At 34.2% G+C, this 25,287-nt stretch overlaps 1 protein-coding gene and 1 long non-coding RNA gene across 3 annotated transcripts in view; both read left to right on the forward strand.

The window, feature by feature from the left end:
* The window catches only part of ca10a (carbonic anhydrase Xa), a 260,678-nt gene that overhangs the window by 113,693 nt on the left and 121,698 nt on the right, over window positions 1-25,287 (forward strand). For both annotated transcript variants that reach the window (NM_001037121.2, XM_068224646.2), the window contains one exon: window positions 262-404. In NM_001037121.2, coding sequence (NP_001032198.2) covers window positions 262-404 — 143 coding nt within the window. The remainder of the gene's footprint in view (window positions 1-261; window positions 405-25,287) is intronic.
* On the forward strand, window positions 1,650-7,530 carry LOC141376796 (uncharacterized). Its single transcript, XR_012387991.1, has 3 exons — window positions 1,650-2,549; window positions 2,707-3,579; window positions 4,078-7,530. It is a non-coding gene; the product is annotated as an uncharacterized lncRNA (long non-coding RNA).

Below are 25,287 nucleotides of genomic sequence, written 5' to 3' on the forward strand. Positions count from 1 at the left end.
ATTTAAGCAAGGTATGAAGAATGAACCCCTTGTGTAGATGGTAATGATAATAGTAGTAGTAATAATAATAATAATAATAATGGCATTGCTATTATTGTTATTATTATTATTATTATAGATATTTCTTTTTTTCTTTTGTGGTGTAATAAATAATTAAAGTTTAATAACCAGTTATCAATGATGTTTTTTTCCCGCTTTTTAAGATGTATGATTATTTGATGAATACTGCAAATCATCCCTTTGTGTTTCATCTTGTTGCAGTGCCATCATTCTGGGGGCTTGTAAATTCAGCTTGGAATCTGTGTTCTGTGGGGAAGAGACAGTCTCCAGTCAACATCGAGACCAGCCATATGATATTTGATCCCTTCCTGACACCACTGAGGCTCAACACTGGCGGCCGAAAGGTAAAGCCATGTCTTATCTGATGTCTGCATTATCTCTGTGCTGAGCTGCTTGGCAAAAGAAAACATTGTTTCTACTATCAAAGTGCTAGGATCAACTGTGAAAGTGCTACTTTGGTGGGAAAAAAAAACTAATCTAGGGCAGCGTTTATGCTTGATACAGAATGGTGGGGACAGTAAATTATGGTGCTTAGTTTAAATTGTACTGTTTGCCACTGGTGTTTTGATGCGAGGAACATGCATCGCACTTCACAGCAACTGTGTGTGTGTGTGATTGTGTAGATGATATCTTCTGCAATGTGTTATTCTATACTTGGCTGCATCCGTAATAATTATAAAAATGCTGTTTAAAACAAACTCTGATATTTGCAAGGTTTTTCACACTGCAGGACCAGTTTTAGGTTGATATTCTTTTAAATCTCTCAGGTAATTATAGAAATGTCTGTCTCTGAGCATTATTTTGTCTTATGTTGTACATTTTTGGCATATATTCACATGTTTCTTAGGTTATATATTGATATGATCTCTTGATATACAGTAGTCAAAATTTGTAGTGGATCAAAAGTTTTTCAAAAAGGTTTTCTTCAAATACATTTTAGATACATTCCTTTGGTTATGCATTTATTGACATTTCATATACGGTACACTATCGGTCAAAAGTTTGGTGTCCGTAGGATTTTAAAATGTTTTAAAATAAGCTTCTTTTGCTCACCAAGGCTGCATTTATTTCATCAAAAATACAATACAAATTGTGGAAATGTGAAATGTTATTGCACTGTAAGATAACTGTTTAAAAATGGTTTATACTTTAATTAAATAATTTATTCCAGTGATTTTAAAGCTTCATTACTCCAGTTTTCAGTCACATCACTCTAATATCAGAAATCACTCTAATATCAATCATTATTATTATTATTATTAGTAGTAGTAGTAGTATTATTATTAGTATTATTATGAATGTAATTATAATAAAAGCAGTAATGACTGGAGTAATAATTTCATTTGAAATTACACACAATATGAAAGCAGTTATTTAACATTTTAATAAATATTTTATAATTTATCAATGTTTTTACATTTAATAAATGCCGCCGGGATGAACAGAATAATTTTCTTTAAAAACAATAAAAAATAAAATTATATATATATATATATATATATATATATATATATATATATATATATATATATATATATATATATATATATATATATATAATTTTTTTTTTTTTTTTTGCATGAACTGACCATATAGAAACACTATAATTTGTTTGTAATATAATATGTATTTATATACATAAATACACATTACATTACATATAATTTGTGTATGGTGAGAGGACAACATTAGCTGTTAGTAGCTGAGGTCATGCATGTGGAGGCAGAGTGTCATACTCGCACAGATCAGTCAATGACTAGAGAGCCAATCAGACACAGGAGGAGCAATAATAATCCCCTTTAGAGTAATTTGGCAAAAGCACCCTTGACATTGCGAGCCTTTTGAAATCAGTTAAGTTTATTTTTTATAATTTATATTTAATCTGCACTGAAAATGCTTCATTCTGAATTCAATAATAAAAAAGACTTTAACGGTGCTATTTGTATTAAAAATGCTTTTGAAGATATTTAAGAAACGTGCTAAGTGAACATTCTTGTTTATCTGAAAAACAATGCTGAATTCATTTATTCTGCTTTAAAAATGTCTGTTACATGCCGGTTACATGTCTTTGTTTTGGGTTTTTTAACCCCTCCAATGGCAATTTAGCCAATTAAATTTTAGCACCTGGGTTGCTTTGTTGGGAAAACAGCTTATTTCATTTATTCATTCACTCAGAAAGGCTCTCAAAGCATGTGCCCTTAACCTAAATGCGACCTCCGGTAAACAGTAGCAAACGCCAAAATAAGATGCAGGTTCAGAATTCCACATGAGGTTATTCATTAGCAAATAATATACATATTATGAATGTAAACATTAGGTAAGCAGGTTACATTGTCACCCTGTGTCCTAACAACACGGTACATGATGAGATTTGCGGTGATGAGCAGTTTGCACCAGACGAAACACGACACAGCCATTCAGAAGCACAGAATTTGCACTCACTCATGAAATGGTGAGGCTTACAATCTAATTCAGTGGTCACCAAACTTGTTCCTGGAGGGCCGGTGTCCTGCAGATTTTAGCTCCAACCCTAATCAAACACACCTGAACAAGCTAATCAAGGTCTTACTAGGTATACTTGAATCATCCATGCAGGTGTGTTGAGGCAAGTTGGAGCTAAACCCTGCAGGGACACCGGCCCTCCAGGACCGAGATTGGTGACCCCTGATCTAATTTATACATATTAAAACTCTTTAACATTATTAAATGTAGATACTGAATCACTGATACAGTATGTGTTGGTTTGCATTATTTCACAATTCTAAAGTTCAATTTCAAATGGTTTATTATTTTCAAGATCTAAGGTGAACTATCTGCTGCTGCTTTCAGTAGGATGGCAAAAAATCATCACTTTAGAATTCAAGGTTCTATCTGACATTTTTGTCAGAATTGAGTTATTGACATTCTTTTTAAATGACAACTTATGTACATTATGGGATGTTGTTTACATTTGAAGACTTTTTATAAAAAAACAAACAAAAAAAAAAACAAATGTTACACATGTACTGTTTGCTATGGAATGCAAAAACTTTGAAGCTCATTATCTCAAAACCATTTAGAACGCAGATAGAACCTTATAATTCCAAGGTGAGGAAATGTCATGTAAAATGGCGTTCAAACTCACATTGTTAGCATTTAGTACTAAATAAAGCACACGTGGTGTACTGGAGCTGTCATTTATCCTGTTGTTCACCTGTGGGAAATAGAGGCTGTTTCTGATATATATCAATTCGAGGTGTTGGTTAGGACAAAAACTCCTTTCAATATGAAAATCTTCCTTCTATCATGTGCTGTTGCTTTTATTTAAAACACGATTTAGATCAGCCTTTAGGCTCAAGACTTTTATTGGTCATTAATCTGGCAACCTGAGCGTGCATTAGTTTTAATTGATGAACAATACCTAGTTCAACCACTGGGTGTCAAACTTACATACTGCAACTTTAATTTCAACTTTTTTTTACAGAGTTAAGTTTTTTTTTGTGCTCACCTTTGTTGGGTTTACACCAAAAGTTATATTAAGTATTCATGGATTACATAAAGTTAATGCAAATAGTCAAAAATATGCAAATTTCCACCTGGTGGTGCAAATAATATTGAATGTGTGATGCATTTGTCACAGATCACATCCTCAGCATAAGTACAGATTATTCAAGTTAAGCAAAAAAGGTCCTTGATGGAAAAACTACAAAAATAAAAATAAATAAAATAAAAAATTGCATAATTTCGAAAAAAATGCTCTTAGCCTTTTTTTGTTTAGATGCATAGTTTCAATAACCATATTATTGTTATTTCTGCACTTTTAAAACAACTTTTTACTTTTCCTGCAAAAAAAAGAAATAAAAAAATAAAATAAATAAAAAATAAAAAATACAAATTATCTACAATAAGCCATGCCCTTAACTCTAGCTACTGGTTGAGCTGGATAGTGATAGACAGATTTGAGCAAACAGCTCTGAGTTGTTTAATGATGCTAAAAGGTTGATATTTTGGGGGGGGGGGACAGCATAAATAGGACAGCATAAATACTGTCTTTTATGATAAACCAGGTTATTTGTACATTATAAATAATATTTTTTTTGTGCTCACTGTTTTATGATTTGCTGGAACATAGAACATAAATCATTTTTCCCTACAGAGTGACATATCAGTTTCAAACATGTGACTCTGAACTCCTTGATAAAGAGTCAGAGTGCGTCCCACCATATGTGTTTGAGCTTCTGTCAAAGAGGAGTTTACATTGCCAGGCTCTCCACAGCGTGATAAATGGACTAATGAATAGTTAAAGGAAATTAAAATGACCTCCGAATAGAAAAGCAATTAATCAAGTGCAGACATGCATCAAGGTTATGTGCTTAGGATTGAGGGAATCACAGTTATTAAATTGTCTGTATTAATTGAATATTTGCTCTGCTGTAGATGAGTCGCAATTACTTGAAGAGCTTTTAATGAATTTAATCGCTCTGACAAGGGAGGAAGATGACAGTATCGTGTCCCTCATTGAAGTCCCCAATCAGCAAAGTGCAGAATTTGAGACACGAATATGAAAAGATGCCACATGAAAATATTTTCCTCTCGACGTCATTAGCTAAGGGGGTGCTGTAGATATGAGATAGGACTAATTAGCGAAACAAATCAGCATTAGCGAAGCATGGGTGTAATGTAGAGCATAGCGCAGTGCACTGTGTCACCTTCCTTTTGTCAGCGCTGGTAAAGCAGGACAGAATCAAGCCCAGAGACAAACAGCGCCAGATACGATCTGCACACAGTTTTTATTCAGTTACATCAATATCATATTAGATTACTCACAGAGTCGGTCTTGTCATTGCGATTTCATTAGCTTGGCTAGTTGACAGTGTGAGATACATTCTGTGTATAAACTGATAGCATCAGTGTGGCTATCAGTCAGCTCAAACGGGCCTGTATTTGAACTAGGCGACACACACAAGAGATTTACCTTAATAAATGTGTGTTTTTCTTCATTTAAATAGCTTGTTATCTTCTGTAAATGTGTACTGATGTGAAGTACTGTAATAAGGGATCATGTACAGTTAGCTGGTCATTATCATCCGATTACATGGGGATGATTAAGACCTGAGTGCAAAACAGGGGTGCTTTGATCACCCTGTTGGGGTTTGTTTTGCAATTAGCATTAGATGACTGTGCATTATTCCACCTAGCAGCAGATTTAACTAAATACATGGTCATGGAATATTGATTTGAGTTAAAACAGGCTGGAGTTTTACAAACAGGGATTCACAAAGGTGGTTTGTTACATCAAGAAAAGTTAATCTTTTAATTTTGTTTAATGTGATTTTTATTAATTACAGTGGGGAAAATGAGTATTGAACACATCACCTTTTTTCTCTGAAGACATATTTCTAAAGGTGCTGTTAACTTGAAATGTTCCCCGGATGTTGGTAATAACCATAGAAATACATACATAAAAGTAAAACAAATCTCATTCGTTTACAAATTAAGTTCTAAAGAAAAAGAGGTGTAGAAAGGTAGCAAAAGCCCAGACAGCAGCTGAAATCTCTTAGTAGTCATTCAGCCATTTTTTGCTCTTTGTTATTGCAAATAGTATTTACTGTTTCAGTCCAACATCTACATTATCAAGAAGATGAAACCAGGGTAGACATTTCAGCAAGACAATGAACCAAAATACAGCCAAGGAAACTCTCAAATGCTTTGAGAGAAAGAAAATCATGCTGTAGAATGGCCCAGCCAGTCACCTGACTTAAATCTAATAAAAAAAATACAAATTAAAGATCAGATTTCATAGAGGAGACCCATGAAACCATCAAGATTTTTATACTCGAAGTCTGAAAATCTACCACCTGAGCAATGCAGGTTACTTCATTTTCCATATGAGAGGCATCTTTAAAGTCCCCATGAACCGGAAGCTGTGACAGTTAATTTTTCTTATTGTTACTCAATTCCTAGAAAAAATGGAACTTAAAAACAGTGGCCGTGGCTTGCTTTTTCTACTTCGAGCTGAGTGGATGTTAAAGTTGGCATTTCATTCAGAAAGTTCAGGAACAGGGTTTGGGGAGAGTTATAACAACCTAACATACTCCTCCTCAAAATTTCTGTTACAATACATACAGCAAGTTTAAATATGTTTTAGTAGTTCAGTACTTTCTCCTTGTGTCATTTCATTGTTATTACACGTAACTAATTTGTCAAATTTATTTTTTTGTTTGTTTTATTTTTATGTTTGTATTGTTTGGGTTTTTACCAAAATCTGGTCCAATTTCAAGTCAAAAGCTTCTTTAGAAATATAATTAACAGGAAAAAATATGACCTGTTCAATACTTGTTTTCACCTTGCTGTAGGTGAAAAAAACAGTTAATCATAATAAAATGTGAAATTATTATCGCAAGTAGGGTTAAGTGTCAATGGCAGAGTTTTAAAAATGTATTTTCTGTGTATTTTCTGCTGTGATATATGGCTGTTTACATGAACATGCTTAACTGTGCTCAAATGTTAGAGGAAAACTGTTTTTAAATTTTCACTGATGATTTGTACTCAAGTTGATACTTTTGACAAGTCTAATTGTAACCCAATTTTGCTTTTACAATTTTAAGTGGAATGTAAAACAACACTTAAAATAGAATTAATATAGAATTAGAACAAGTTTTTATTCCACTGTAACTTTTTAAAGGTAATTGTTATTATTATTATTTGGTTGAACTGGTATTATGAAACTAAAATTGAAAATCTAATTTGACATGTTTAATGAAGGATTTAACTGACAAGAAGAAAAAAATACCAAGAATATAGAATAAAGAAGTGTTTTTATTTTACTAGTTTTTTCATAATTTTAATTTAGTCTATAAAATGTCGTAAGTAATAAGCAGTAAGCAGTAAGAAGAACTCATTGTTCTTCAATAAGAAAACCAAACCAGTCACAGTTGAAAGTATGTGATTGCTTGGTACAGCCGTGTAATTAGGGGTGATGGCAGTGTCAGTTGGATATAATATTCTTTTCATCAGAGTTCAAGGATCAGTGATGTCATTTCTCCTGCAATCTGGCCGGCGGGAGAAGGAGATTGAAAGCAGTTAACATGCAAGATGCATGTATGACCAGATGGGGAGTTCTGCTGCCACAGGGAGCCAATACTCCTCCAGCGACTCTGAATCTAGATAATTACACTGGGAACACGGTGGAACGGCAAACATGGTGCCATGGGATGACATCTGTACTGATCTGCTGGAGAACACACTGTTGGGGGTGTCATAGTACTTTTTTTTCGCTTTACACACATGTGTAACACGTGTTGGCCTTGGAACAGAATGTTTAATTTTTTCCACTGTTTGTAAAAGTTATGCTCTTATGCTTAATAGTTTCTGTTTTAGTGGTATATATTTAATCACTGAATCAAGAATGTTTTTTGTTTCATTTGGGTATTTTTTGCCTTGATGTTTAAGTCATAGTTGACGTTTTTATAAAATGATTTTTGCGAATGCATGTTTATTTTTCATTAGTCTTTTTACATTAATTAATAAGAAAATTATTATTATATATTTTTTGTTTACCTTATTTTAAACTCAGTTCTTTTTTTCTTTTTTTTTACAATGAAGGGACAGTAGACATTGAACAAAATTCCTCAATGTAAATGTTAGGGGTGTGACGAGATCCCGGATGACGTAGGAATAAATCACGACAAGATTTCTCATTGAGCGGAAAAGTTGTCTCGTGAGTTGCAATGTTATGGAGTGTGAGGGTAAATTAAGCATTTAAGTTTGGAGGCAGGATTAGATTTGAACAGCAAATTAAGTGCTTTGCACACACCTGGCAACCCAGGTTGGTCTCTTTTTTTGCACGTATCACTTGTTTGCTTATGCATGTGTGACATAACCTTTAAAAGTTTAAGGTTGCTGCATCCAAAAAAGGCTAAAACTGACACCACACACAATAACCATGGCTCATAACCATGTGATGAGATAGCTCTTTTGATATTCTGAAAGTCATAGTCGTCGCAAACACAAATCAAATTAAGACTTTTTTAGTCACATTATTGAAGTGCAGTGCAGATGTGTAAAGACCGTAATCATCAAACTAGTACTTTTAATTAGTACATTCATGTAGCTACATTTTGCAACAGGATAAGCCATACTCACATGGCTGTTTAACACTATTATCTACACCTACCGAGTCAGTAAAGACACATCTCTGTCCACAAACAGTGAACTCCTGAAGATTCACTATCATCATCACTGAACACACGTTTATGCTGTTCTTTTCATTCGTGCGTGGTATCAAATTCCATTAAAATAACTCTCCTATCAGTCCTTACTTCAATGGCATACAGTAGCTCAGAGATTGTCACTGGGCATGCATGAAATCTTGCTGAATAAAAGCAAAACTGCTGAAAAATGTAAGATGAAATACCAAAAATGACAATTTTATAATTAAAAAAAAAAAAAAATTTGTGAAAGGAGTTTGATTTCTCATATTTAACAGTACAGGGGGAAACTAGTCAGTGGAGTTTATAGCTCAATATTTAACAATATTTAAGTGTTTACAAGTCCTTCATTAAAATAGAAAAAAAAATACTTATTACTATTTTTTTTAAAAAGCAACTAAATTGTTTTGCATTTTTTGATGGTTTGTTTTTCAGTTAAATGAAAACTTTTCTTCCAACAATTATTAGCAACTCTTTTGCTAATATTCTATATTCTATGTTAAAAAGAGTTTCCATTCACATACAATTGGCAAAATATTTAGCAGTTTTTGTATGTAATTTACTGCATAGAATTTATTAAGATAGAAGTAAATCAATATTCATTACAAGTTGAGCACCTAAATAGAAGATTCAGATCATGGAAGATTTCTTAAAATACTGTTAAAATCTCATCTTGTTCTCGTGAACCCAATCTCATGTCTCGTCTCGTGGGGTAAGCATCTCGCCACACTCCTAGTAAATGTACCCAAATTAGCCCAAAGACATTTTTCGGTCACACTTTATTTTGATGGTCTGTTTGTTGCATTTAAGTTACATTGCATCTACATGCAAACTAATTCTCATTTGACTATTAGTAGACTGTTAGGGTAGGTTGAGTGTTGACACGCATAGTTTCTTGGTCAGTTAAATGTTTAAGTGAGCATATCAACAGATATTAAGCAGACAGTCTGCTAATAATCAAATGGACCATCAAAATAAAGTGTTACCCATTTTTCATTGGTAACCCATTTGTCAGATGACTATCAGCCTATAAATATTAAAAAGAAATATAATAAAAATACAATTTCAAATGTTTTATTCAAAATATACAAATGAATGACGCAAACATTTTTTAATTAAAAACAGCCACTTTTTTATTTGTTTTTGCTTTTTTTGTTGTTGATGTTGTTGATTTGTTTGTTGGTTTTGTTATTTTTTTTATTCATTGTTTTTTATTTTTTATTTCTATGAACAGCACACGTCATGCCAAGTTGCTTCCAGATTAGAGTTTCTATCCGCTGTAATTCTGCAACTCTGCAGAACATGCCGCTTACAGGCACGACTGCTCCATTTCCTCAGCGAGCTTCATGTGCTGGCAAACCTCAGAGGAACATTAGCATAAAATATGCAGTTAAATATTTTTGAATAAAAGTGCAAATGTAAAATATTTATTATAGAAAGTGTTTGCTCGACTTACATGGGCATACCTAAAGCTCGTCTCCATTTTTCACGGCGAATGTAATAAACCACAAAGGACACAGATGTTTATTGCTGAGGGTGAAACGCCTCGTGATTATGAGAATTGATTTAGTTATGCAAATTACTGATTCAAATTAATTAGACTCAAGTTTGTGTTGGCTGAACCTGCTAAGCTGTCACAGTATACAAAGCAGTTTGTGCATGAATATCTCAAAGGCTGCAATTATGTCTGTCTCGCCGTGGCCTCTTGCTTGTCAAGATGCAGGATTTAATTACAACTGGATCGCAAAAGCCCTTATTCATGGATGCATCGAAATACGCAACCTAAGCTGCCGTTCGTCCATCTGCGTGGGTGAATAAATTTGAATCATAAAATTAAAGCTAGAAAATAATTTGATTCCATTACTTGTGTCCATGGAAAGGAGGTTTTGTAAGGTCCATGGGTTGTACGCAATCTTTCTGTAGCTGGAGTCGTAGGAAAATGGGTCACAGGGAAAGAGGAAATGGATCAGCAGTCTCTCCTGTCCTCTATTCGCAGATCAAAGACTGAGGGTTTCACCACAGCAGAGATTCAGAGTGTGCCTTCATGTCTCGACAGTTCAGATCCTACTCCAATATTATGATAGCAGAGGTTTTATTGAAATCATCTCACTTTCTCATAGGTTCAGATCACTTAGTGGGTTACTTCTGTACCGAATAAGGACTGCTGGGGGAAATCAGTTGAATCTCAGATGTGGAACACTGAGCATGATCATTTTCTCTTTTTTTCATTCAAAAGTATAATTAAAATTTGATTTACACATGTGTAAATACACAATATCAGGACTGTCAATCGGTTTAATCACAATCATGATATGTCTCTTATGGCCCGTTTCCACTGAGTGGAACAGTACGATGCGGTACAGGTCGGTGTGGGTCAACTTTATTAGGATTGCTTTTCCACTGCCAAAAGGGTACCAATGGTACTCTTTTGGTGGGTGTGGTGTACGACAAAGTTTTACTTCACATCATTCTCGCTCAAGAAAATGTCAAAGTAAAGCTGTAAAGGTTGTTCACATATCATATGAGAAGCACTTCTCACAAAACAGATGCTTTATAAACACACATACCTATTTATAAAATGTCCCTTATTAACCTTTTTATGAACCGGATTTGATTATAACTGCCTATCAATGCAAAATAGCCTACTGTAACGTCTGCAATTATATAAAATAAATAAACAAATGCAACAAATATGAACACAAACAAACCCTTACAGTCTCCGATATGTTACCAATTACAGAAGAACAACACACAGCATACATTTCGTCCTTATTTAGCTTCAAAAACAACACGCATCATATATCCCAGTCAGTGCAAACCTCTCATCTGTATCTTTAATCTTCAGCAGCACATGTAACCTCTTGTTAGAAAGTAATTCCATCATTCCAAGTTCGAAATAGTCCAAAAGGGTGATGCTAATAGTTAAACATGGCAGTTTGTTCATGTGTTAGGGTGCTGAAAGAATAATTTGCTCCTTTGTTTTTTCTGGCTTCTCCTTTGTTTTTTCGTGCATCACTCTCGCGTTTGTCCTTTTCTGAAAGGATCGGATGTCAGAAGCTCCTCAATAATCACCTGCACGTTATTATCCACAGCTCAAAGTTTCTTATTTCAAATATAGATGCACACACAAATGCACAAGAGAAAGTGAAACGGCTTGCACATTAGAGTGTCTTGTAAACCGGGCACAGGGTAGATCCTGCTCTTCTTCTTGGCTTTGTGGCTGTTCATCAAGATGACGAAAAGGTTTGTTTGAGCTCAGGTCAACTATGGCTTGTTAATGTATGTATATATTATTATGGTGTAATGACTCGGCTGTGTATTTAAAAAAGGCGTTTTTTTTTTTTTTTTTTTTTTTATTCTACTGGCTTGTTGCATGAGCAAGTGCCATATCTCTGGAAACCAATAGCATTCAGTTGCGGGTCTTGCTCCGCCTTTTGGTACCCTTTTGTTGTGCTAGGTACCCTTTGCAAAGGGTACCCAAAAAACGTTACGGTACGGTTCGCTTTTAGGAACCTTTTGAGAGTGGAAAGGCCATAAAAGCATACCAAACTGAACCATACCGTACCACTCAGTGGAAACCGGCCATTATAACTGTAAATGTGCAATTTTGAAATAAACAAATGCAACTGTGTTCTCAAATCAATAGTTTCCCTCTGATAACTGGTACAGTTACCTGAACAATATTTGATGTGTCTGCAGTCTGTGGATATCAATCAATGATGCAATCAGTTAGCGTTGGTTGACATGCTTGTGTTGTCTGCTCTTATCCAGTGTTCTTTGAGCACGCCTGGTTGACATTGTCTAGGCACTGACTTTTTTGTTAACATTTGCAAAAATATATTTGTCAAAAAATAAGTGCACAACTTTTGGTTTTGGTTCCAGAAAATGGTTGTGAACCACTGACTTAATAGATAGCTGCATTGGTGAAACAACCCAAGGTCACTATATACTGATCAAAAAGTTGGGATTGGTATTTTTTATTATTATTATTTATTAATTATTTAGTGTTTTATGTTTTTGATGAAGTCTTTTCAGAATTTTTACTGATGGAGTTTTGCCCTGCAAAAGTGAAATGGTGCCATTTTATGAAACTGTATGATAATACAAGATTTTAGGTTTCACACCCTCTTTAAAATTTCAGCAAAACCTTTATCTCCTAAGGTGCAAAAAGGAGTAAAGCCTTTTTCCTCCATTACACCTTTGAAAAGAGTCACCTAATCATGAATGTTGTCCAAGCTGATGTCAATTGCCTACGCTTTTTCAATGTTGTACAACTCGCAACGAAGGGTAAATCCAATCTGTTCACTCGCATAGCAGATGCAATGCACATATCACATCAGATTTATTTCCACACGTAAATGACACCTAAAACCGAGCAGACAATTGGAATCCTGCGCACACGTTCGTGGCTTATATCAGTTCTGTGCCACATTTGTGGGGGGGGGGGGGCGAATTGGGTCACTTGAAGCATGTAATGTAAATGTAGCCACAGACAAGTCCCCTAGCATGCAGCACATAAATAATACTCCATACATAACATTTTTTCATGAATATGTTTAGCATTGTGTACATTTTGCCCTTAAGCAATATTTCTTCCAGAATATCTGCCATCTCGGTTTTATTTATCTTGACGTTTTGGGAGTTTAACTGTGATTCTATATAGACTTTGAGTCAGAGCAAATGATTGAACTATACTAAGCATGCAAATCAGGGCAGTAGCTGTGCTGTTGAAATATACAAACAGTATGGCTATAAATGATGCATATATGATAACACTTACATTGTGCTCTCTTTCAGACAGTGCTGTATACATTGCTTTAGTGCAAGATTCACTAGAGGATTAATGAAAATCATGTAAGAACACAAACTCATACAAAGTTTGTACTGAATGTGGGGTATTATTTCGTGGATGACTATAATCTGGCACGCTTTGCTCAACAACTATAAATTAGCCATAACTGAGCAATACATTTAACTAGAAAAGTTTGAAATATCTTTAAAACCTTTAATTTTTGTGCTTTATTCAATGGCAGTGACATCTCAGCATTGCAGTCTTTTCATTGCAGGTGTTCGTGTCTGTAAAGCCCTAAACTAATGGAATAGATATGTAAACATGCCGTGGACGTCCTGCCGTGTCTCTTCAAAATCCCTCATCTCGCTGATAATCTGGTTAAAACCTCCTCCTTGATCTTGTTTAAAAGATGCTAAGTCATTAGGAGCTAAACATTGGGTAGCATCAGCAGTACTAGCTGCTGTTCTGCTGTCTGAGTTTTCATTATCCCTGCTCTTTAGACCCCAATATATAGTTTAGACAATTAACTCGCGGTCAGCATTCTATATCGGTTCGACAGTTAGACATATGCTCATGGCGTACTCAGATCTGTGGCTAGGTTAGATTTGTCATTTGTAATTACAAAACCATTGTAAATATACACATTTATAAATAAAGAAATGTCTTGGATATTATAATTATTTTAATTCATTTATAATTTGGTCATTAGGATTCCTGAAGACTCTGCCATTAGGGTAGTCACCAGAATGAAAGCATTAACATGTTTTTAAAAGCTTTTAAAATGATGTAGCAAACTGTTTTTTTGACTTGGCTTATTTTTGTAGATCAGTTCAAACTGCCGGTTTAGTCAATTGGTTTGTAAATTGCTATAATTTTAGCTGATTCAGTCAACACAGTGTAGTACTTTTGATATAAATATTGTAAAATTAAGGTAAAATGTAATTGCTTTTGTTGAATTTTTGCACGTGATAAATTATAATAAAAATATGCTTATTATAGATAGCACCATTTTAGTGTTCAAGGCCGCATTACAAAAACAAAAAAGACATAAAAAAACATAAAAGGGTTTAGAAAAATAGCAGAGTAATAACACATAAAAGGAAAAACAAAGACAAGAGAGCAAATAAAAAAGGAAACAAACAACAGCTACAGGGCTTGAGGATTGTAACAAAAAAAAAAAAAAAATACAAAGGTTTTAAGAAGAGATTAATTGAGTGGTGTGGGAGTTCCAGAGCTTTGGTGAATGTTTTGGTACTATTTTATAAAAAGGTGTTTTGTCATCATTAATAAATCTAAACTTTACAATTAAAATGCATAGTGGACTGCAATATTGTTAGTAAATAATAGCAATATTATTATTTAATTATAATTATTATTATTCATATTTTTCAAATATTCAGATAATTCATTCATTCACTCATTTTCTTTTCAGCTTATTCCCTTTATTCACAGGTGTCAAACTCAGTTCCAAAATGGCCGCAGCTCTGCACAGTTTAGTTCCAACCCTAATTAAACACACCTGATCAAACTAATTGAGTCCTTCAGGCTTGTTTGAAACCTACAGGTAAGTGTGTTGGAGCAGGGTTGGAACTAAACTGTGCAGGGCTTCGGCCCTCCAGGAATTGAGTTTGACACCCCTGCCTTTACTAATCAGAGGTCGCCACAGCAGAATGAATCGCCAACTTATCCAGCATATTTTTTACGCAGCATATGCCCTTCCAGGTGCAACCCATCACTGGAAAACAGCCATACACACTCATACACACTCACACAAACACATACACTATGGACAATTTAGCTTACCCAATTCACCTTTACCACATGTCTTTGGACTCTGGGGGAAACCGGAGCACCCAGAGGAAACCCATGCAAATACGGGGAAAACGTGCAAACTCCACACAGAAATGCCAACTGAATCTGCCGGGGCTTGAATCAGCAGCCTTCTTGCTGTGAGATGATTTTGCAACCCACTGCTCCAGTGTGCTGCCCCAAATATTCGAATACTTGAAAGTGATGTTTAACCGAGGTTTGATGTTTTTGCAGTATTTCCTATCCACTTGTTAAGCCCTGATGTATGGAATACTGTTTCTGGGTCCAAGCCACTACTCATTTGAATTGAGAAAATATTCATGACCACTTTTAGTCCTATCACATATTAAAGTGAATTTTATATAAAACCATGGTGTGCACAACAGTCTCTGGACTTGCTGCATCGCAGACATGAATATTTGAACAATTTATAAAAAATTAATCACTTTCTGGCCATCTGATGTTAGACATGGATATATATTTATGTTTATGTATATTGTGATAATGATTTTTGAAAGTATATTTACATAATATGATACATTGCTTTGTAAATGTTTATTATTACCATTTGCTGAGTCTCGAGTGATGTTCCACTTAACAAACGAATAATATATTTCTTCTGGAAAAAATCTTATTTGTTTTACTTTTTTCTGGAATGAAAGTATTTTTTTTTTATTAAGGTCATTATTATTAGCACCCTTAAGTTTCATTTTTTGGTTTGCCACAGAATAAACCAATTCAACTTAAAAAAATATATATATAAAAAATGAAACTTGCCTAATTACACCATTTAACCTTTATAAGCCATTAAATTATACTTTAAAGGGCACCTATGATGAAAATCATCTTTTGTAAAGTGTTTGGACAGATCTGTGTGTAGTTATAGTGTGTCCACTGTTATCTTGGAGTGATATAAAGATTATAAATCTATTTTATAAAATTTCCTGACATTCAAATAGAAATCAAATCTCTCCCATTTTTGAGGCCCACTGCAATGTGACATAGGAATGCGGTTTCCCCACCTTGATCATTGATTGACAGCCATGTACAATATTAACGTCTCCATAGTAATATAGTATAATCGTGTCAACAAGACAGGATGTGCACAAAGCAACTGGTATTGAAAGATCTATTTTGCTCTGTGATCATTAATCATCATCGAATGTGATCAAGAATGAGTTTTACAAGTTTAGTACGTTTTTAAAACAGTGCATGTTTGTAATAAAGACAGTACAATCACTCCGTAATTCAATGCTACTGCCGCATTTCAGTACAATTATAAAAGAAGAGGCTTCTATCTTGGTTTGTGGATGTTAAATCAGGTTTATTTCGTACATTAACATAATGGATCTATACAGCAGTGAATATTACCATGTATCCTGTCACATTTGTTGTGCAAAAACAGTCTAAAGTTAAACGCGCATGCTATGTGTGTGTATTTCTGTGTGTAAGTAAATAAACTTTGTAATGATATTGTGTGTGACTCATCGTTGCAAAAAGGCTTGAATTAACTCCACAACAAATACATCAAATAATCATTGGGAAGATTCTTACTGTAGTATTACTCACAAACGTTACGTGAGATCTGCTTCCTTCATGTCTGTCTTTGTGCTGATCTTTCTCTGATGCAGCTGGAGATTAAGGCACACTCTGACAGGCATGTGGGAACAGTTTGCGGGGAGAACTGGCAGTAAAGGCACAAGCAGCGAAAACAGCAACATTGTTTTCGGAGTAGAACATCTCAATATACAAAAAGGTATAATAAATATTTTGATGGGTGTTTTGAGCTGAAACTTTACAGACACATTCTGGAGACTCAAAAGATTTGGGGTGCTTTCACACCTGTAAATTGATTCATTTGTTCCAAAACAGGGATTCAAATTGTTACATTGTTGCTAATTGTTCTTGGTGCGGTTCGCTTTCACACAGCAAAGTTTCTAAACTGACCAAAATAGCTAAATCAAGTCATGTGTGAGTAAACTCTCCTCACATTGGTTTCACGGCTTATTTACTCAGCTGTCATTTTGGGAGATTATCAGTCATTATCAGTCATCTCTGTGCATTTGCAAGAGACTCCCAGAACTTCCGGGAGACTTGGGATGTCTGGAATGACCTCCTGCCCTACTCATAATTCTCTCTTCATATAGCTGTATGCCTATTACATATCCATAAAACACTGTGATATAGCCGGGCTCAGATTCTATTGCTTTCTCAAACTGCTCCAGAGTTATTTGCAATCGAGCCGAGACCACCTCATTCAAGCGATCTCGGAGCGGATTGTTTTGGCACGGATGATTGGTGGTTTCACATATGCCAAACGAACCACGCTAACTGGGCAAAGGAGACAGGTTCCAAAACAAAAGGCTAGGTGTGAAAGCACCCTAATATTAGATCTTGAAAAGGGGTAAAATGGGTGTCTTTTAGGTTAAATAGCAATTTTTTTGCAAGATTAGAAAAAAAATATTATGTTCTGTTATAATTGCAACTAATCAAAACAGTTACTAAAACTACTATGTTTCGAAATGTTTACAAAAATTAATTAAACAGTACATTTAAATGAAAAAAAAGTAAATTAATTTAGACTTTCTGCATTTAGAATAAATGTATTCTAATATTTATGAATGTAATGGTGTGAAAATGTCTTATCAGATTATAGATTGTAGTGAGGAAAATGATCACGCTTAAATCATAATGATCTTACTGTATGTTTGTTAAAATGAGCTGGGAAAAAAAATAAATATTTATATATATATATATATATATATATATATATATATATATATATATATATATATATATATATATATATATATATATATATATATATATACACACACACACACATATGTATGTATTTATATATAAAAAAAAACTCTCATTCCATCCAGGTTTTATATTTGATATCCAAATAAATTGTCAGCTTTATGCCCTTTTGGGTAACACTTCACTTGAAAGGGTATTCAAAAGACAGTCAAGGCACCTTTATAATCATAACATGACGTGACATGAATATAAATGACATTTATTGCTAGCTTATTCACAAGATATTAAATATCAAGGAGAAAATACATTTTTGTAAATGTTTGTATGTTTAGCTAAACACCTCTGCCCTAGTTTACAATCCTCTGCATCCTGAATACGTCTGACCCAATATTAAAATGATGTGAGGGGTGAAATGTGTTTATTATGAAACTGGATTGCTGTTGTCAGTCTTGCATTATGTAATATCATCATACTGCAACAGAACTGCTGTTGCAAAGTTTCATAACACAATCTAAAGCTCCTTGCTGCTGCATCTATCCTGCTAGCTTGGCGATTCATAATAGACATGCAGTAAATCTATAGCCATAGATTAGCCATCCAATGTGATCAGCAGGGAAATGTAACATATGTTTTGCATGATTATGTTTGCTGACATTGGAAGAGAATGACTTGAATAACCGATAGTGACAAGGGCTAGTGAGTCAGTGAAGGCAATGCTGTGTTTGTCACATTGATGCTTGCTGCTAATAAGGTCAATGAACAACCTGATTCAGAATGAACACATTACACCAGTTTTGAATCGCAACAGTTAACACACAATTCAGAAAACTGTGCGAGTCAAAGGGGCCACATTTATTCCTAATAGTTTTATCTTTAGTGTATTGATCTATTTGCCTCTTAAATTGCAGTTTTGAAGCATCAAACAGTGCATTGTAAACATTTTTTTTCAGCATTTGTAGCACCTATGGATGAACTGTGCATTTTCCACCCAAACACACTTTGTGCTCGAGTGCTAATGTATTTGCCTGAGTAAGTGACTGTATATTAAATCTGCTTGTTTATGTGAATGCACATTAGATTAATTATACAGAGACGCATTGTTCCATAAAACTCAAGTAGAAATTAACAAACAATGGGGCAAAGTGTTGCGGTGTTGGTTGTTTCACATCAGCTGAGCTTGAGGGTCTTTGGTTGAATAAATTCATATGCTTTTTTGTAATATGTAGCCTGTAATTTCATATACATGTGTGTGTGTAAATGTGCGTACAGCTTTTTTATACAACCAAATGAAATTTTTTTTCTCTGTATTTGCTTTTTTAGGTATGAGTTGGAGTAAAATGGTTATTTATTATTATTTTTTTTCTCTAAGGTCTAATAGCCTTTTTTTCAAATTTGGAAAGAAAAATATGCTTTAGGTCAAAGTGTAAGCAAGAAAGAAATTGATAACACTAACAAATCTATTTTTTTTTGTCAGACATCCATGAAAATATAATATAGTAATTTATATTAAATACTGTAGTGTTTTTAACCGTACTGACACGTCCAATAACGATAGAGATGTTGCACAATCAGCTAAAATGTTACTAGAATTTTAATTTTATTTATTTATTTTTTATGTATAGCCAATGTATATTGCATCACCAAAAATTATTGAGGTCATGTATGTCCATGTGTTAAGTCAATAAGTCAATGCGATAAGTCAGTACTGTATTGATTATTGTGACAGGCCTAAGACTACCCAATGCGCCACCGTTGGTCAGAATAACAAATATATTAATTGTCAGTTAAATAAGAATTTTATTTCTTAATAATATTAACACATTGGTACTGGGTTGTTTATTTTAAATTTCAATAGTTTACAGAAATTTGACAACAAAATAGTTTTACTCAAACACAATGTACACTACACTGTAAAAAATACCTGTTTATTAACAGTTTCCATATTTTGTGTTCTCCATTAATTTACAGTTGGACATTACATTATTGGGTGTTGGTCTCTGCTCTGTTGACTTTCGATGTTGAAAAATCCATTTTACAGTTTAACACAGTGACTTTTTTTTTTGACATTTTAGTAGTTTGAGACGAGATATTGTTTAAGAAATAATAAACAAAGAGCTAAGTTTATTAAAGAAAAGAAATTGTACATTGTGAACCCAAAAATTTAAGGTAGCTCAAACTATTTGCAGAAACCGATTGCAACAAACCGTTTAAAGTCAAAAAATAATCCTAATGAGTACTGTCAACTTAGTTCATATGAGTTGAAGTAATGAGTGTATTTAATTAACTCATTTTGTTCAACACTGAGTTCAAACCTCTTTTCAAATGAGTAGAGTTAGTGAAGTAAAATTTGTGTTATAAATGTGATTGTTTATTTTTTTTATCGCTATAAGTTCATTAAAAAAAAAAAAACATTAGTTAATACGATTTAAAGTAATGTTTTCTATTTATTTTGTAATATTATTAAATATATTAAGAAATTACCCATGAAAACTTTAATGTAGTATAGGTTGGTACATTTCCTTCAAACCACAGCTCTCAATGATATTTGGTTTTTAGCCCTTCATATGAAAAAGTATGGCCATCCCTGATCTAGACGCTTCAAACATCTAGTTTTCATATGGTCCTAATTTTTTTCCATAACACATACGTTTTTTTTTTTAGTATTTAATGTCTGGCATATTTTTTAGAATTGTTCTAAATGTTGACATTTAAATGTACCAGTTTTTCTTAAAAATAAAGATGTCATTTTGCAAAAACAAACACACATAAATGGGAAATCCAATAAACTGATAACCGTTTTTTTCTGAATCTGTATACAGTCAGTAAAAATCTTGTTTGGTGTAATGATGCTAAAGTGTTATTGATCCTCAAAATACTTGATCTTCACCTGCAGCTGCTCATAATGAAATATTAATCATTCATCAGAGAATTTTCAGAGGTTATGATTACTTCTATGATCAGCACTAATGTACAGAGGGTGCATTAATGACCAAATAATAAATGCAAAACGAGATGATTAAGAAATTAGGTGAAGAAATAAGAACAGAAGTTGTAAAATATGCATGCATTAGCTTGCTGGAGATTGGTGTGCTGCTTGTGTTGTCTGATGATTGACACATGGGCAAGAGCCTCTGGCCAGCTGTCAGAGTGACTGATTGGTTCACAATATATAGAAGCTTGCTAGAAAATGAAGTTTCAGCATACAGTGCAATGCTGTACACTGTGGCTTTTATTAGTTGCACTTTTTACAAGTGGAGAATATATTGTGTCAATAATAGCATTATGCATTTCTACACGCATTGTGTTGCTGTAGTACCAGTTAATTGTTAAGGGAAGCAAGGATCAGATATTAACGCAGAATTAATTGTCAACCATAATATATAAATTTGTGTATGTCATGAAATGTAATTAAATGGACTTGGCTAACTTATGCATCTAAGGTGAAATTTTACGATTGATTTTGGTCAACTGTTTATAAATTAAAAATCACAGACTTAAATCAGTGCATGTGAGTACAGAATAACTCTGTGTACAATAGGACTCATTCACTCAACTCATCCACATGGGGCTGTAAACCTTAGAATTCAATTCAACTTTATTTCTGTAGCTCTTTTACAATGTAGATTTTGTCAAAGTAGCTTTATATAGAAGTTCTAGTAAATTGAATCGTGTCAGTCCAGATTTCAGAGTTTAAGTTTAGTTTAGTGTGGTTCAAATTTCGTTGCTATAATTCCAAAGTTCCAAACACAGCGGTGCAACGGGTAGCATAATCGCTTAACAGCAGGAAGGGCGCTGGTTTGAGCCTCAGCTTGGTCAGTTGGCATTTCTGTGTTGAGCTTGCATGTTTTCCTCATGTTCACGTGGGTTTCTCCTGGTGCTTCGGTTTTCACCACAAATCCAAAGATGTGGTATAGGTGAATTGGGTATGCTAAAATTTACCATAGTGTATGTGTGTGAATGAGAGTGCATGGATGTTTCCCAGTGATGGGTTGCTGGAAGGGCGTCCGCTGTTAAAAAAAAATATGGTGGATAAGTTGGAGGTTTATTCCGCTGTGGTGACCCCAGATTAATAAAGGGAAAAAGCCAAAGAGAGAATGACTAAATGAATGAATGATTGAAAGTCCAAACACTGAAGAGCAAATCTATCGATAGACAGCTCCACGAGTTCCTACCAAGCAAGCCAGTGGTGACAGTGGCAAATAACAAACTTTATCAATTGAGGAAACACTTCTCAAAAAGACATAAATAGAAATGACATCAGCATCAGCTTAGCCATATGAATGAAAATATCAGCAAAAATCCAATATTGTGCTTCCCTACCGTCCTTTTCATTACTGAAATGTTTATTGATTGTGACCCTTTGTTTTATGAAATAATTACCTATTTAAATTACTATATTGTGAAATGTATCCTTACCATGAAATAAAATGACTCATACCATTGTACATTAACCAGTGTCATGGGAACAATTGCACTCTCACCTATGTGTACGGTCATTTATTTTTAATTAAGGAAATCATACGATGCATCAATTAATTTCCTTAGGATTACACCATTTTTATAAGGCGTGTTTGGCTTGTTCAGTTTGTTCCCATCTCCTTTATTCAATTAATCCCACTTATTCCTAGTGAACATGTGCTCTGGCTTTCGATATTTCTTCAATAATTCTCCTTTCCATGGCTAAAAAAAAAGGCTGACATGTCTTATATGCCCGTCTTTTCTTCTTCAGTGGCTGTGAATGAAGAACCATGAAGAGACATAACGGAAAATGGGTTTTTATCCCCCATAAAATACCCTCACATTGGAATATTAGTCATATCAGCTGCTGTTCTTTGCACTCCGTCCTCAAAATTTCCTCTTTCCCTTTAGTTTCTATGCCTGTCATTTTGCAATCCAATTTTTTTAGCACGAGTCTGGCAACCGATGTATGGTGAAATAGCCTCTTAACTTGTCAGTTGTGCCTTTTTCCTTTGTGTGTTTCGACGGTGCGTTTAAAATCAAGCTCTTTCTTTTTTAACTTTTTAAAAATACATTCCTGTGAGCAGCTCTGTGGATATGAGGAAGACTACTATTAAATTTCCATTCCCTTTATGAAAAGTCGGCAGTAGGAAGCTTCAAAAGGAACCACATTGTAATTTTTCAATTATTGATTCCGCTTCAGAATTTGGAGTGTTGAGGCACTTGAAGGCAGAAGAAAAAGGTTGAGGTGTTTTGCCAGCAGATTTGGATGCAAAATCCCACCATTAAGGCCAAGAGATCCGGTTTTAATGGTTTTCTCACACTTTTTGTTCTGCAGCGCTCATATATTTTGGCTCGCGCTGTGTAGGTGAGCTGTATTGATCTCAAACAGTATCAAGGGGGCATTATCTTCTAAAAACAATTAGCATACGCCTTTAGCTAACCTTACAGTCGAAACAAAGCCAATAGTGGAGGTTTATCCAGAGAGATGCATGACCTTGTATTGAAGCCAGACGTGCCATGACATGTTTAGGTAAACTCATAACTCCTGCATTTGATGAAGCGACTCTGTCCCCAGGTTCCATAACTGCAGGACTGTTATGCATATCTCTAGCTCCTTTGTGCCAAAAGATCAATGCGGACCTTGATGAAGGTGCGCTCAATGGATTTCTTTGCTGTCATCTTCATCAAAGAATTCATCTCTCTTGGTGTAATGATGCTTAACCTAAAGTTCTTATCTTCGGTACCTTAATTTCTGTCTGGCCATTACAGGCAGGCGGTTACTTAATAAAATGCAAATGGATGAAGAGAGGAGTATAAATCATCTCCCTCTTGTTCCACATAGAATGATTATTATGCCTTCCTCATCATTATCAAGGAGCGCACACTGGAAATGTCCTTTCAATTGGAATATTTTCTCTGCTTCAGGTGAACTTGACTCTTTTTTTTCAGTACAATGTGTCTAAAGTTGTCTAATTGGATGTTTTAAGAAACTTAGAAAGAACTGTAGGTTCATCTAGAGTTGATGGATATGTGGATTCAAGGCCTTTCTCAAGCTACCTGAACAGATTGTGCCAGAAATCGCTGTTTTGACAGAGAGGGCAAAGAATGGGAAGAATCAGATTAGAATACAATTAGTTGAACAAAAAAAGAAAAAAAAATGTGGGAACACTCTGACCTTTATTTTTTATTTAATTTGTTAAACTGGTGAATATTCAGTGAAACTACAATACAATTCAGTTATCAAATTAAAGGAAGGTCTATTCCAGTACAACTCACAATGTGCTCAGTTGTGGTAAACCTAAATAAATGTATTGTATCTTTGCAGAAAACATAAGGGAATATAAAAAGCAAAAAAAAAAAAAAAAAGCAAAATTTTATTTTAGAGGTTACCTCAATATTTTTATATCTGTGTAACCATGCATTTGGCAGGCAAGGTTTGTCCCTTTAGCTCGATCTGTTTTAATCATTTTTTAATCATTTACACCTTTTAGATATGAAATATTACTACACATATTACTACATTAATAGGCTAATGTAAGACATTTTTAGAGGGTCACAATACATCAAAACTCTTTTTTGAGATGTTGACAGTCATGTACAGTATGTGTCCCTTGCTGCTAAAAACACTTTTAGGACACAAATATTTCACAATAAAGTGAAAATTGGTTGTTCTTGCATAATTTAAAGCGAATTCGTTCTTCCGGGTTGAAAAAATTTTAGAAGCTACTTCATGGCCACGAGATTATTGTGTAAATTCCAGCATGGAGACTGGATGTCTGTACTGGCAGGTACAACGTGACGTCTTTGAGTTTTTATGATTAATAATAAGATAAGATTTGATTCAAACCAATCAACGCACTCTATTGTGAATGAGGTGCAACTTCATTAATATACATGTAATAGCTTCAAAGACTGTTTTTATCTGTTACAATGATCAGATGGAAGAGAGACGCCACATTGTGTTGCCAACCGTAATTAAAACAAGCAGAAGAAAAATAATTGTTTGGAGACATAGTTCATCAGTGTTGCGTTTTATAAATGTGCTGCAACGAAGGTTTTGTTTTCATTTCCCTGCTATGAGAGCGCAGCTTGTGGACTCATATGTGGATTACAGTGGTCTGCTAACATTCAACAAAAATATGTTTGTAAGGAACACTTTTAAAACAAGAGCTTTTTGCATCTGCAAATGGTGAAATCCAGACTTGCCACTCATTTTCTTTTTAAAAAGACACGTTTTTAGTTTGTGTTGATTGTTCTGTCTCTACAGACAGTTTAGTAAGTGTGTGATCAATGTTCTTTGTTTGTTTATTCAGATGGCAAAGTTAGTTAGTATTGTCAGCAGTACTCTTTCAGTTTTTAAAAAATGTTTACAGTATGTTAATATCACTACAATATTATAGACTGAAAAATCTGCTGTAATTGCTATTCTCCAAATGTAAACATGTTAATATGTAAACACCTTAATCAAACTATTACCATCGTGTAGGTTTTTTGCTACATTTTGTGACAGGATACTCTGTACAAACACGGCTATCTGACACTATTCTATGCACCTAACGGTTGCATCTAAGTTACCGAGAAATTCGGAGGTTTTTTTTTTCTCTCATACGGCATGCTGTATCAAATTCCATTAAAACAATACTCCCGCAGTTCATAGCATCCAATATCTTGTTTGTCACAAGGGGCAATGTTCCTGAATCAAAGTAAAAGTGC

The sequence above is a fragment of the Danio rerio genome, chromosome 12 (genome assembly GCF_049306965.1).
Source record: "Danio rerio strain Tuebingen ecotype United States chromosome 12, GRCz12tu, whole genome shotgun sequence".
NCBI classification, from domain to species: Eukaryota; Metazoa; Chordata; class Actinopteri; order Cypriniformes; family Danionidae; genus Danio; species Danio rerio.